Here is a 14,833-nt window from a genome sequence, read left to right on the forward strand (position 1 = left end):
AGCTCTCTGGTACCAGGATATAAAATATTTTCAGTATTTCATAGTGGGTTTGTTGGCAGATCTTCCAATACTTTCCTGAGCTGCTCTTCTCTTTCAGTCTGTGGTGGTCCTGTCCCCTCACAGGAACTCAGGATTGTTTCAAAATGTTTGATGTGCAGCATCAGAGCAGTGACTTGCTCTCCCGCGGTTTTACCTTCCTTCACAAACACCAAGCAGTTAAAAACAACATTCTTTTCATGTTTTCTGTCAAGAGCAGCACTCCCCATATGTCCCTGCTCTCATCTCATGATTTGGCACTTCCCGCAGTCCTGACTGTATTTTTGGTCTAGTGGATAGAAACTGTCTATGAGCAAGGACAAATTCACTGCACCCTATGCAAACTCTCTGACAAGTGCAGGTTTCTAACATGTGCTTGTGACTTCCTCTCTGCATCTGTGCATCTGCACTCTCCCTACTGCATCTGTGGAGGCCCTTTTCCCTTCAGACCATTGCACTCAAGCCATGTCCTCTCCTTAACTCATTCTCTTTCAGCCCTCTGAAGGGCTTCAGAGGTTTGTGTTGGAATAAGGGTTTCAATCTTTTATTTTAAGGTACATCAGTCCAGTTCAACTGTTCATTACCCCACAGTGTACTTAAACCACCTGCTTTTACATGTCAGACAGCTCTGCCTAGTAACCAGTGACTAACTGGCCAGGGGAAGGCTGGAAGTAGCCCTTGGCATCATGGCCATAGGCAAAGAAGTAGCTAATGGCACCAGGCAGAAAATCAGATACATGAGGAGGGGGGTCAACCTGTGATATTTCTGTACATTGAAGAGGTGGTTAGAGATAAGACTGAGACTGTTGATCAGAAAACCAGGGTCAAGAATTCATAAGCACTTCTAAAGCAAGAGTCTGACAATTCTGAGAAAGTAAGCAATTAATATAAGATGTTAAATCTAAAAACAGCAAAGCATGGAAGCATAACCAGTTTCCAAGCAGTTTCAACTCCAGCCTGTAATGTCACCATAAAGAAGAAAAAGATATCTTCAAAACTCAGCTTATTTGTCACCAGGAATGACAAAACCCAGCTGCAATCATGATGCTACAGACATCAGATGGTGACTACAGGCAGATTTAAGGGAGAGCAAAAGTATCTGCCTGCACACAGCCAGTGTCATACAAATGAGGACCAGCTTTCTGCCAGTTTGTGACAATAAATATGCATGACTGCTGAGCCATGAGCCTTTTATTTGTATGTAGTAAACCCTAATAAACCCCTGATTAGTCTTAACATCATGTGGGAGCAGGTAAACAAAATAGTATTTCCATCCTGGTTCTAAGGTTTACAACCATTACCATTTCTTGTGAGAAAGATTATCATCTGTTCATCATATTGATATTTAGAGGCTTCATTAGTACTTGGAAGTAGGTCCCTAAGATGTGTAGAGACTCATTACTGGGGCAGTTTTTCACTGTCAGTAGGTGCACTTAAAACCCTGTTTGCACTAGAGATGTTCTGTCTAGCAACAATTTGAAGTTCACAGGCATAGAAAATTACCTGCAAAATTGACATATTTAAATTAAGCAACAAAAGGTTCTCATGGAAGAGGAGGAAGCGAGAAGAGTCTGCTGGCCATCTTCAGTGTTTCTGAAGCATGGAATTTGGTTCTGCTGCAGATGTGTTACTAGCTTGAGGCATACATTCATCTGTTTAATAGTTTAGTTTTACCTGCAACAGTGGGAAAGAACAAAAAAAAAACCTGGTAATTTTGTAGCTTGGATGTTTTTCCCCATCCTGTGACTTACAAGAGTGGATCAAAATGAAGCTGGTGGTTACTTCTGGCAGTCAGACAATGAGCCCCCTGTAGAGCTTTCTGCCAAGGAGAGAATCTTGTGCCCACTGCCACCTTCTCAGAAGGTGAAGAGTGGCTTTCTCACACTTGTGACATCAGGAGGAGCTTGACTGAGAGTTGGACATGGTTCCCACCTTGTTCTCCTCCTCATTCTACAGCTACACTCCTTATTTTCCTCACCCCAAAGGTGGAGATGAGCTTGCAGAGCAATGCGAAATATACACAGAAAAATTCAGTCAGTTCATTTAGAAAGCAGAATATTGATTAAAATAATCAGGGGGTGTGAGGCATGGAAGGTTGAAAACTTTTCCTGTGCCATTCACATATGTAAAATTTCTGGACTTCTTGCTGGGGCTACAAAAGTATCTAAACATGGGCAGGTCATAGCCCTGTCTGAGTCTTTGGCTGTTCTACTTCTGTGTGGTTAGGATGCAGCTACACGCCGGGTCTTCATTTTTCCTGCTTTCGTTTTACAATCCCTAGCTGCAAATTGTGTGGAAAATGATTCATCCTAAACAACCAAAATGTTAATGGGATGTAATATGAAATAATTCAGACTGCATAATCCTGTTTTAAATACAACATAATAGACCTATTGTTAACTTTCAAGGGTATGAATGAAAGCCTTGCTGAAATGTCACAGTTAACCAAGCATGTTGAGTCTATGCAGCCTTTGAAATAGAACTTTTTCTATTGTCTAACAGAAAAGGGATGTCTCCCTGAAAACTAAGCCCTCTGATCTTGTTTTCATAGTTTCAGTTACTTTCCCAGGGAAGTAACATAAGTTGTTTACACATTCCTTCTAAGAAACGTCCTTTGATGGACATTTTGCATGACCAGTGTGCTTGGGAAGGTGACAGCTTAATTATCCAATCCCTGGTCATTGTTGAGAATCTATAAATACTGGAGTCAGAAAATAAAGTTACTTCTTTTTCCTGTCATGCCACTGAGACGTGTTCATGAGAATCATTCCGTGTACTTTAGCAACAAAGGGAATCCTTTTTGTTTTCCCCCTCAAGGATCCTGATGCTGAGAAATGTAGCATATTTTTCTGGTTGTGTTCACACTAGAGAATAAACACTACAAACTGGTATATTAATATAGTAAATCTTCTTAGAATGTGTTATCAATTTTCAGGTGTATTCCATGAGATTGATATCAGAGTAAAACTACAGGAAACATTAATACATTTTTGAAAAGCACACAGAAGCATAAATTCACAATTTTGTACATTCTGCTCAGAAGTTGGAGATGCCAATGACTTCTTCAGCATCCTCATGCAGCACGGTCTCCCCTCCTGGCACTGATGCATGAGCTAGTGCTTACTTAGGACTTAAAGTGACTTAACTTTTGTTTGCTGTATGTCAATTTTGTTTTGCTGTATGCTTCAATTAACAGGTGTGTGTGTAACATAGACTGCAGTGGATACAGTTTTAATCCTGTGTGTGCTTCTGATGGAAGTTCCTATAACAATCCGTGCTTTGTCAGAGAGGCATCATGTCTGAGGCAAGAGCAGATTGACATCAGACACCTTGGGCACTGCTCAGGTAGGATTAATTTTGGTTTTCTGAAAAATATAAATTCTGGCATAACTGGGCTTTGTAGACTTTGCTCTTTCAATTTTTGGACAGAAGTCACTGCTGCAGTTATCAATGAACTCATCACCTGTAATTTTGAGTTCCTCACACTACACACATAATGCTGTGTTTACTTTGCCTTTCTTTGGCTACTGTTACCTGGAAAGACAGGAAAAGCTCTTGGGAAAATCTAAGCAGTAATCCAACAGTTCTTATGTGAGGGGCTGGTAGGGGAACAGAGGAGTACAGGTGTGTGGGAAATCTTCCCTCTTGTTGCTGTGGGCTGTAAAATGTGCTTCCAGTGTGAGTCGGGTTGGGCCTGATTGCACAAACTTTTACCCATTAAGGGTCTTTTCCAACCAAAGTGATTCTATAATTTCTTTCTCCACTGTTGGAATGCTCCACTGAAGCCCTCTGTCTACCGCCTTGTAGCTAATCCTGTCCATAATCCTTCAGTTTTGGTGGCTTGCGTTTAGGACTTTCTCATGGGAATAACAGCTTTCTACCAGCTTTTTGCCAGCTGCATCTAGATCTGTAACTTGAGCAGTTCCAACACCAAAACAGACTGTCACCAAAATAACCTAGGTCCATACCACAGAAAAGTTTTTAGTTCAAAACCTAAAGCTTGAGGTGTGCCATATGTTGGTCTGGGCACCGGCATTACCGACAAGGTGTGATACCATCCTGGCTGTCTGGGAGGAACAATGTAGGAGTGTGTCCAGCTTTACTGCAACTTAAAAAGGTTTTTGAATATTATTCTGGCTTATCAGTGATGTACACATAGTGGTCTGGAAAGTATCCTTTCCTAATAAGTAACCATGCATGTATTTATCACTTAGAAACAGATGACACAAATGCAGTTGGAAAGAAAGATGACAGCATGCAGTATCGGCCAGAAGTGAAAGGTACGGTGCAAACTTTGTGTTTTTTGGTTATGGCTTCACAAGATGAAAAAATAGAGCATGCAAGTCTCTTCTAGTCTGCCTTACAGCTCTGATTCCTGTAACTGACACAGACATGTGAACAGCTTCTTTCTTATAGCTTGTTGCAAGGCTAGCAGGAAGATGTGCATTATTTGTGAGTTTTTCCTGCTGTATTCCTCTAAGGTGCCCAGCTGCTCAGTACCCTGTGCAGTGGTCACAGGATTGGACTCCCTCCAAGTGCTGTGAAAATGACTTTACTGGAAGACACCAAGCTGTGACATTCCTGATAAAATAACAGCGCAAGCCTCCCTGCCATGTTCCCATCTTTTCTGTTAACTTCTGGAGAAAATGGATGATTCTGTATTTGTTAGGTTGTTTCAAAATATTTTCAGTAAACTAAAATGCTGAATCACATTGGTTGAAAATGTTTCACCTACATGAACCCTACCATACCTTTTAATAACCTTTAATGGCTCAATTTTTTCTTCATCCCTGCTAGTCAGATGATCATACACATCAAGTATCACTCCAATGCTTTCTTTAGACCTCCTGTTGCTAGTAACACACTTGAAAATGCCCTTCTTGTTACCTTACACAACACTGGACAGATTCTGTTATAAATGAGCTTTGGCCTTTTGTGTCTTCCTCCCTGCACATATGAGCCACAGCTCTGAACTTTTCCTGTGAAGCCTGACCTCTCTTCCAGTGGCCGTACAAATTCTCTTTCCTCTTGAGCTCCACAAAGAGTTCCCTGTTCAGTCAAGCTGGTCTTCTACCCCACTTGCTTGACTTACAATGCAGCAGAATTGTCTGCTCCTGTGCTTCTAAGGGCACTTCTTAAAACTTGACCAGCACTCATGGACTGCTCCAAAGCAGATTGCCGAGGTACTCTGCTTAAGAGATCCATGAATAACTTAAAGGTTTTGTCTACTGAAAAAACAAGCTAGCAATGCCAGTGTCCTTTTTCCTCATTGCTCTGAAAGCTCAGCCATTAAACTCAACCATTTCATGATCACTATGGCCAAGACAGACACCTAAAATTATACCCCCTATGAGCCCTCTATTCACAAAAGCAAGCCTAGGAGAGCTTGGCTCTCTGAGTACCACTGACAAGAAGCTATTTTCTCCTGCAAATGTCAAGAAAGTCCTGTTCATCACAGCAATATTATATTCCCAGGTGATGTGTGGGAAGTTAAAAATCTCCCATAAGGACAAAGGCAAGCAATAGAGAAATTTCTCATAATTGCTTATAGAATAAGTTATCAGTGCTCAAATCCTGGCTGGGCACTCAGTAGTAGACATCCACTGCCACATTTCCTTGTTTTCCATCCCTCTAGCCCTCACCCAGAGGCTCTCAACCACAACAGCACTAACTGTAAGTGCTCTACAATCACCTCTCCCTTACATACAACATGATACCTCCAACTTGTCTTCCCTGCCTGTAGCTCCTGAACAGCCTGTAGTCGTGCACCTCAACACTCCACTTGTGGGACTCATTTCTACCAATTCATGCAAATACCAGTGATATTGTAGCTCTGGGGGCTGACCAGTGCTTCTGGTTCATCTTGTTTGTTTCTCATACTGTGTGCATTGGTGTTCAAACATCTCGAATGTGCTCCTGAGCTCTCCATGTTCCCAGGAGCAGTACAAGTGCTCCCACTAGCACTTGCTACCCTCAGGTGATGCCATGTGACTTACCTGCTGCAATGGTGTTGAAATCCCCTTTTTCCATCAATTATAGTTTAGAACCCTCTCCATCCTGCCAACTTACACCCAAAAAGTTATTTTACCTTTCTGGACAGGTAGTTCCATCAGACCCCAGCATACCGTGTCTCTTCCGTGATTTAAAATACCAAAGTTTTGGTGGAAACACCAGTCCCAGAGCAAAATATTGACATCCTGGGCTCACCTGTTTGTTTCAAGTTTCCCCTCATTATTGGGAGTATTGAAGGGAAACACTATCTGTGTTCCCAAATTTTTTTAGCATTGTCCCTAAGGCTTCTGAAATCTCATTTGATTGACCTCAGGGTTTTTGTTGCTACATCTTCATTAGTGGCCATGTGAAAGAGCAGGACTGAGTAGTACTCTGAAGGTTGCAATTACCTCTTCAGTCTTGTGGTGACATCTCTAATTCAGGTCTCAGGGAGGAAGAACACTTCCCTGAAAAGAAAACCCAGTCTGAAAATGGGTGCTTATATTTCACACAGGAAAGAATCACAAATAAACATAACTCATTGTTCTTTCTCCTCAGTGCTGATCTTAATGCAGGTTTTGTTGCAAGGGGTTGATACCTTCTCTGTTAGCTCTGGTCTTCATATATGTCATTATACTTGTTTTGTACTCCCATGGCTTCCCTGAGTAAAGCCATCCCACCATGGCTTTCAACATACCTTGTGTTCTTCTTGAAAAGTAATTCAGTGCCAAAAAGCTTCATATATTTTTCTCTTTTCTCAAATTCTCTTATTTTCACTGCATACGATGTACCAGTTGGAGTGATTTAATGTCAATTTTCACTTACATTATGAAAGTATAAAAGGCACCAAACGCAATATACATCTTATTATGTAATGTAATGAAACACCACTTTCAGTTCCTATTCCAAAGAGGTAACAGACTTTTATTCATTGCATGTAAATTGCCCTTGAAATCTAGTTAGTGGAAAAAGCATTGTATATAATTATTATTATTAATGTGTATGGCTTGTGCTGTCTCACATTCAGCAAATGATGTGCATGAAGAGAGTATGCTTTATGAAAAAAGGTTGTTTTGAAATTTTTTTAATGCAGTGCTCAGGTCTCCTTAGATCATGAGAGCCTGAAGTGAACTTCTCTGAATTGTTTTTTTTATCTGGGATAAGAGAAGAGTCCACACTCCGACCTGTTTGCTTTTGCTTTCAGTTCCTGTGAGTTTCCCTTGTTAAACCCTGTTCTCTGAATGGATATTTTAGTCTCTAGAACTGTGACCGTCTCCTCCTGCAGTGCAATTGACTACCTAAAGTTCCATCAGAAATGTCTCTCCAGATTCAGCTGGCTTCAGCGGTTTTGTTGTACCAAGATGAGCATCAGGGTTTCAGTTTTTATGCATGACTCTTCCTTCTGGTGAAGTATGTGAACTCTATATCCAGTCACTCTTTCAAGGCTCCGACACCAGTTAAATATTTTACTTTGAAGCTCTGAAGCAGTCTAGCAGGTCTCTCCAATTAAAAACAGATTCCTGTCAAAAGAGGGGGGTAAATGTCTGTTTTACGCTAGGAATCACCTCCTGCATTTAACACCTCCTTGCTTAATACAGGTTTTGCTTCTGATCTGTGTGTAGCTGTCTGGCCACTTTTCAGAGGACTCACCTTTCAGTTTTCCACTGGGCCTCACATCCTGTATCAGCACATGTATTAAAATCAGATATGGTGCAGCTCTCTGAACATACTAATATAATTGTAGCTCATTACAAGGTTTGATTTGGACCACGTATGACAGTAATTAAATTCTTGGAAAAGGAGGGAGATGATAGTTTTGGGATGAGACACACCCACTCTTCTCCGCTTGGACATATCGTGACATAGGGTATTCCATCAGTGCAGTGATGGACACACTGTCAGTATTAGTCAACGTTCTTCCCTTGTATCAAGTCATCTGTATCTTCAAAACAGCCTGAATTAAAAGGCTTCCTTATATCTAAACTGTCTTTAATGCATGGTTGCTTTTTTCTTCTCCAGAACCAAATTAAAGTACATTCCAGACATTTTTGAAAAAAAACTAAACCAGCAGCATATCTCCTTTTTTTTGTCTTGTAAAAATACATTATCTTTCTTGCTGGTGTAATTTCAAATACCTGCTGCAATTGTATGAGAGATTTCTCCCTCACACTCCCTTTTGCTTTATAGCCCTTTATTTGTGAAGCTGTAGTCTATTGCCATGGAAATGAATACAATTCCATAATTTCACTCACATCTTAAGATTCCTGTTCTTCAGAGAAGTTCATTATGAAATACCAACTTCTGTGTTTAGGACTTCTTTATTGAGAAATTTTGGGGGAAAAATGGTTGAAAATGAACACAGCCTTGGATAGTTCTGGTAACATGACAGAGGGATGAAAGATGTTGGGGCAGAATGGAGTGCCTTTCTGTGCTGGGCTGAGCTGGACAACAACTAAGTGCCCACCAGTTGCTTGCTCTATCTCAGCTTCCCCCAAGATCATGGAAGAGAGAATTAGGAAAACACACATGAGAAAAACTCATTGGTGAAGCTAAAGGCAGTTTTAGAAGCAAAGGGGGGGAAAAAAAAGAGAAAAAAAACCAAGTGCTGCAAAAGCTGTCACTCACAATATCCCACCAGCCGACTGATGACCAGCCAGCCTCTGAGCAACTGCTGCTTTGGAAATATCAAAACTATAGATTTTATTGCTGAGCATGATGTCATATGGTGTGGGATATTCCTCAGGCCAGTTTGGGTCAGCTGTCCTGGTTGTGTCCCCTCCCAGGCTTTTGTCCACTCCCAGTCTTGCTGAGCAGAAAAGCAGAGTGAGAAGCAGAGGAAGTCTTGATGCTGTGTGAGCTCCCTTCAGCAAGAATGTTTTGTTACCACTATTATTTCAGCCAGAAATCTAAATCACAGCACTCCATCAGCTGCTGTGAAGGAGGTTAACTCCATCCCAGCCTAAACCAGCACACCTCCCAAAGGAATGTGTATTTTAAACACATTTCAATATTTTTAAGTTCTCGCTCCATAAAAATGTTTCTCTGAGGAAGACTGCTATTGAAGTGTGCTTGATTTCAACTTTAACAACCAGTGGTTGTTAATCAGATCTGGGCTGTATCAAGTGGTTTTCTACCCAATAATCATAAAATGTGGTTCAGCATCTTTCTAATCCTTTTTAGAGGGCTCTTTTTCATCTGTTTACACATGGGAGAGAGCTCTCTCTATCTGTGTGGGGCTTTTTGCCCCAGTGCCACTCGACAAAACTGCTGCTGATCTTCCTGCTTTGGTTTGTTTCTGTCACGAACACTTTTCTCCTTTTTGAGAGACCTGATATAAAAAGCATATTTAGATGTCTCCGAGGATCATTTTCCAGTCCAGTACATTCTAGCAAATCTCTGTAGGTGCCTCTGAAACTTCCTCCTTAAGCCTCTGCTTTATTATTCTCTATTCCTTTATTCACTGCAAGTTTTTAAGGATGTGCTATTCTTGGTTGAGAGTTTTAAATTAACATCATAGACCCGTGTATAATTGTTTATGTATATTTCTTTTCAAGATGCCAGTGATCAAAGAGAAGATATTTACATTGGAAACCACATACCTTGTTCAGAAAGCTTCAATGGTTATTGTATACATGGAAAATGTGAATTCATTTATTCCACTCAGAAGGCTTCTTGCCGGTAAGTCCTTCATGTCTCCAAATTGTGACTGAAATCCCAGCAAATCTTAATGAAAATGCTCTCTAGACATAATGTCAGGATGTACCACTTTGTGATATCTAAGAAGTGTCACAGCAGTAGTATCCCTGTGCTGTGGGCAGCACCCAGCTGCTCCAGTCAGGAGGGAGATAGTGCTCAGAGGAGAGGCTCAGTCAGTCAGGTACATCAAAACCTGAATCCCTCTGAGGAGTGTAGCCTCAGTGTTCTCATCTTATTTTCAGCTGCTAAATCATATCCAGAACTAAAAAACCCAAACAAAACAGAAGCACATTAAAAAGGCCTTTGTCTTGCATGGCTTCTCTCTATGACTGTTCTTTCCCCACTGACCTCTCAGCCTGTTCTTACACTATCTGTACATTTTATTGTTCCTGTCATAAACTCTCTCTAGAGAATCAATACCTTATTTTTAACATTTATTGCCCTTTTTCACAATATTAGGCTTCATCTACAGAATAAAAAATTGCAAAATATTTTTTAGCCCACACCTTTTGTCTACAGTGTAAATTAGCAACTCAGAACACTCAGTATTAAGCCCATCAGTGTTTCCCAGAATATATGAATATTCCTTAGCGCCCAGATAATTTTTTTCCTTTACATTTTACCAATTGAATTCTGTATCTTTGTTTTCCTCCAAATTATTATTATTATTATTATTATTATTATTATTATTATTATTATTATTATTATTATTATTATTATTATTATTATTATTACATTAAAGTTGTTTATAGCATAAGGCCACTTTGTAATAAGATGGAATGCCCGACTTATTAGGAGGTTTCACTCCTGAGCTTTTATCTTGCAACCTTGTACTTTCAGATTAATGTGGCTGAAACTGCTATAACTCTTCGCTCTCCTTTGCTTTTGAAACTTCAGCTGTAAATCCATTGGATACTTTCATATTTTCTCCCTTGATCCTTATTGATTGATGATATTTAGGTGTTTTTTGCACTGCCAAGATTTAAGGGTTTCCAGACAGATCAGAGAGCAGGAAGTCCAAACAGCAGAGCCAGTATGCTTGTCAACTTAAGCACTTGAAAGCTTCTATTATTTTTTTTTTTATCATGCAAGACTCTTTCTTGTTTATTTTCACCTTTCCAATAGGACTGTTTTGGTTTTCCTTTCATCTGGAGCCAAGACAAATCAACATGGCTTTGCTTCTCTTGGAAAACCGGGTGCATCCCCAACATCCTCTTGATGGGCATTAGGCAACACTATCTGGTTACAGTATTCTTTTGATCTAGAACTGTACTTAACACAATTTATAATGCATTTATCTTAAAAATGTTTAAAGTAGCAGTATTTCAAGGAAAACATTCCTGTCTGAATTAATTAATTTTTATTTTCCCAGAATTTTTTTGAGGAAGGTGTTAATCTTATAGTAATTTATCAATTTATGATTCAGTGTAAATTCAGATATTTATAATTACTCAAATAAGAATTGATAGGCAATGTTTTGATGAATTTAATTAATGTATCATCCTTTTAAATTCCATTTTATAGTTACATTTACTGTTACTGCCTTTGGCTATGTATTTAAACAGTCTGAATAGTATCTCAGCACTGAGCCTAGCACAACGAACCTCATGTGGTTCCAGTCAAGAATTTGTGACTATCAGTTCTTGACCCTGAGTATCAGATCTCATTTGGATTTTTCTTGGCTGTTAAAATACTGATGGTCTCATGCTTTATGCATGTTTCTTACTGGAGCAGAGTTATTAAGGAAACAAATAGTTTATAAGAGACATCAATCAGGCATAGTAATCATGTACCCCTATCAAAGAAAAAAATTCTCTCTTTCTCCAGCAAGGAAAATATAATGATGAATGCTAAGGGTAAATTGTTATTTTCAAATGCTTTCGGTTCTCATACACATCTAGCATATACACTGTTTAATTTGGTCCTCATTTCCTGGTAGCGATGCATTGGATGACCTACAAAACAGCAGAAAATTCTTGTGCAGAGTGAATTCTGCTTTCACTGAGGGCAATGAATCTCCTTGCTTACTGTAGAGCAGCCCTCCAGGACTGCCAGCAGGCAGGTGGGTGGAAGGTTTTGTAGCAGTCAGTTGCACAGTATTGAGTTTAGCAGCCTCTGCACAGATGGGATCAGGTCTGTGTCCTGCTGCCCTCCTTGTGCAGTGCAGTTCTGCCCTGTCCTTATGGCAGGCTGCGTCAAGGACACACAGTCTAGCCCTTTAAAAAGAAATCTAAACTTCTTTATGTTAAATCAATTAATTGATCACCTTTTTTTGATAAATCCTTGCTGACCTCTATTGATCTATTATACTTAATGCTATATTATCTTGTTATACATTTATGCAGCAGAATGCTTTAAAATCTGTTCTACTAGTTTAAGGTAGAAAACTAGTGCCTGCTACTTTGTCCTGCCATGATTTAATTCTTAATACAAGCACTTCTTCCCCTGAATCTGCATTCAGTGTTTCTCAGAGATAATTTCATATATATATATATAATAAAAACATTTCAGTGTTTCTGAGGAAACATCTGAAATTCTTTGTGCCTCCTCTGCCTTGTTTTGCCTCCTCTGCATTAAAGCAGCTCTCACATTGATAATACTACATCTGCTAATTTCTTTAATGAAAAGAAAAAGCAAAGTAACAATAAGATTTAAGTCCTCTTCCTTTTTGTGCCTTTTTGCATGATTACCAGTGTGTTCATTGTCCTCATTCTTGTATGCTTATGCAGCGTTCTCTTTATTCCCTTCCTGGCTACCACCGTGCACACTTACAGTACATGGAGGGTTTTCTTTAACAAGTCTTGCTGGAATTTGGTTCATGCCTGAACCAAAACTCCTTACACAGCAGCTCATGGCTGGAGAAAGTAGAGTCACAAGATTATGAACATGTAAACCCCAACTATTATCCCTGCATGCAGAAGGGGATTAGGAGCTGCATTAGCAGCTGTAAGAAAGGTCTTTGGTGTAATTATTTTGTTGCTCCAAACAGAATTAATTCCTACTATAGCACAAAGCTTTTGAATGGATGAGTCTAATTTTGTGTTGTGTTCAGGCTTGTCAGATCCATTTTGCAAAAGGATTGTTACTCTGCCTGCATGTGAGTATTTATTCTCCAGCTGTAGAGCTGGAGGCCAATTGTATGATTCAGTTCTCCATATCGTGTCAGTCAATTCTAAAGGACAGCTGTACAAGGAACTTGCTCAGGGTTCTAAGTGGTGGCCTTTGACTCTGCAGACTACATTTCAGTGTTTTGGGTGGCTCATGCCTTTTCTTGTGCCTCAGCCTCTTTTGCCTTGAGACATGAATTATTTCAGTGTGTTTGCACTGGCACATCTTGCATTGCCAGTACTCATCACTGCTCAGGGACAGCCTCTGCTGAGTTTCTCATTGAGCAAACTACTGCTTTGCACAGGCAAGTTACCATTTAGAGAGCAGCTTCTCTTCTGCTTCCAGCTATTTCTCCCCCACCCCATGCAGATTATTTTGGATTCTTCCTTGAGCTCTCACTTGAACAGTTGTGAGCCATTGGGTTTTCTAAGCTGACCTCCATCAAATTCTGGCTCAGCCACGAGGCAGGAGGGGGTTTGGTGCTGGTCTTGTCCAGTGGATTTTGTACAATTCCATTTCTCTAGGTTGCAGCTTGAATAAGGGGCTTCTTTTTTCAAGGTGGATTTTCAACCCATATTTCAAGGTTCACGGCCTTCCTCTTTGTCACTTCTGTCCCATATTGACAATGGAGCTGAATGAGTTGTGCTCTCTCTGTTTTTCGTGAGCATGGTGCTTGTATTTCATTTAGCCTTGTCTACTTGTCTTCCAAGTGCCTACTGGTTCCACCCAGTTGCTTCACTCTTCCTAAATATTGTACCAATGCAATAATAACCCAAGTATTTATTTTGACAAATCAAGACCTTCCCCATGCTGGTGTGTTTTCAAAGGGCCACTAGTAACCTTATCAAGAAAATGCAGAGCACGTCCACTCGCTCTGTCTCTTCTCTTGCCACACAGATCCAAACCATTCCCTAACCCAAGCACTATCACACGTGGACCTTCTCACCAGCTCCTTCTCAGCTGGTGTCCCCTTGGATTTCTCATTTCATCTGCAAAATGATTGGAGTGCTGTCAAATTACAGATTCCATGAAATATTCCTTTTCTTTTTCAGGTGTGAATCAGGATATACTGGGCAGCACTGTGAAAAGACAGACTTTAGTATTCTTTATGTTGTCCCAAGTAGACAAAAGCTTACGCATGTCCTTATTGCAGCAATAATTGGAGCTGTACAGATTGCCATTATAGTTGCAATTGTCATGTGCATAACCAGGTAGGTAAAGACAAAAACAGTGAAAAATTACACATTGTATGAATATAACTTTTCTATATTTAATTATATGATGCCCAACATTTTATTTGCTTAATGCCCACTTAAAAACTACCTAATGACTGAAGCAGGATGATTATGTAACATCCTATCTGCCCCTTTGTTTCTTTGATCACAAAAGACAGATTTGTTTGAATTCAGAAACCACCAGTAACCAGTCTGAATCTCCAGACAAATGTGTACCAGAACAGATCAGCCTTGAAACAAATCCAAGAGTTAAGCTGCTGTGCTAGACCTTTGCTGGACTTATTGAAGCATTGCTGAAATTTTGTGGAAGCTATGATCCCTAACTACCACTCAGTGAAACCAGAGAGGCTGACAAGATGATGTTTCCTGTGGTACCACTGTAAATGATGCTACAGAGAGAAAGAAGTACCCCTTACACCATATACACTTTCTGAAAATTAGTGTGCAACTTAGTCCCTCACTAAGACACTTACTGTAAGAATCTGTTTTGTGAAACTTAAAGACACACAAGCACAGAGTTCATGTTTCTGGGTTGTCTGAAATTCTCATGATGTGTAAAAACAGAGATGAGAGCCATGGGTTATTTCTGATGACAAGACATTCAGTTCTAGGACTTGAACCAAACAAGCACTGAGGTGTCTGAGATAGATTAAGGATTACTTAGTAACCTTATAGGTGCATGAAGTATTTAAATCTTACACTTCGGCATCCATGCCACAGTTTGAGTTTTCCTCCTCAAGTTGTCCTTCACTGTTTCAGCATCACTT

The 14,833-nt window shown here is 40.0% G+C and overlaps 1 protein-coding gene across 1 annotated transcript in view; it reads left to right on the plus strand.

Moving 5' to 3' along the window:
- The window catches only part of TMEFF1 (transmembrane protein with EGF like and two follistatin like domains 1), a 112,585-nt gene that overhangs the window by 95,687 nt on the left and 2,065 nt on the right, over window positions 1-14,833 (plus strand). Inside the window, exons 6-9 of the mRNA XM_058832216.1 lie at window positions 3,233-3,381; window positions 4,251-4,316; window positions 9,582-9,705; window positions 13,884-14,042. Of these exons, the coding sequence (XP_058688199.1) occupies window positions 3,233-3,381; window positions 4,251-4,316; window positions 9,582-9,705; window positions 13,884-14,042 (498 nt within the window). The remainder of the gene's footprint in view (window positions 1-3,232; window positions 3,382-4,250; window positions 4,317-9,581; window positions 9,706-13,883; window positions 14,043-14,833) is intronic.

This window comes from Poecile atricapillus, chromosome 2, assembly GCF_030490865.1.
Source record: "Poecile atricapillus isolate bPoeAtr1 chromosome 2, bPoeAtr1.hap1, whole genome shotgun sequence".
In the NCBI taxonomy this organism is placed as follows: domain Eukaryota; kingdom Metazoa; phylum Chordata; class Aves; order Passeriformes; family Paridae; genus Poecile; species Poecile atricapillus.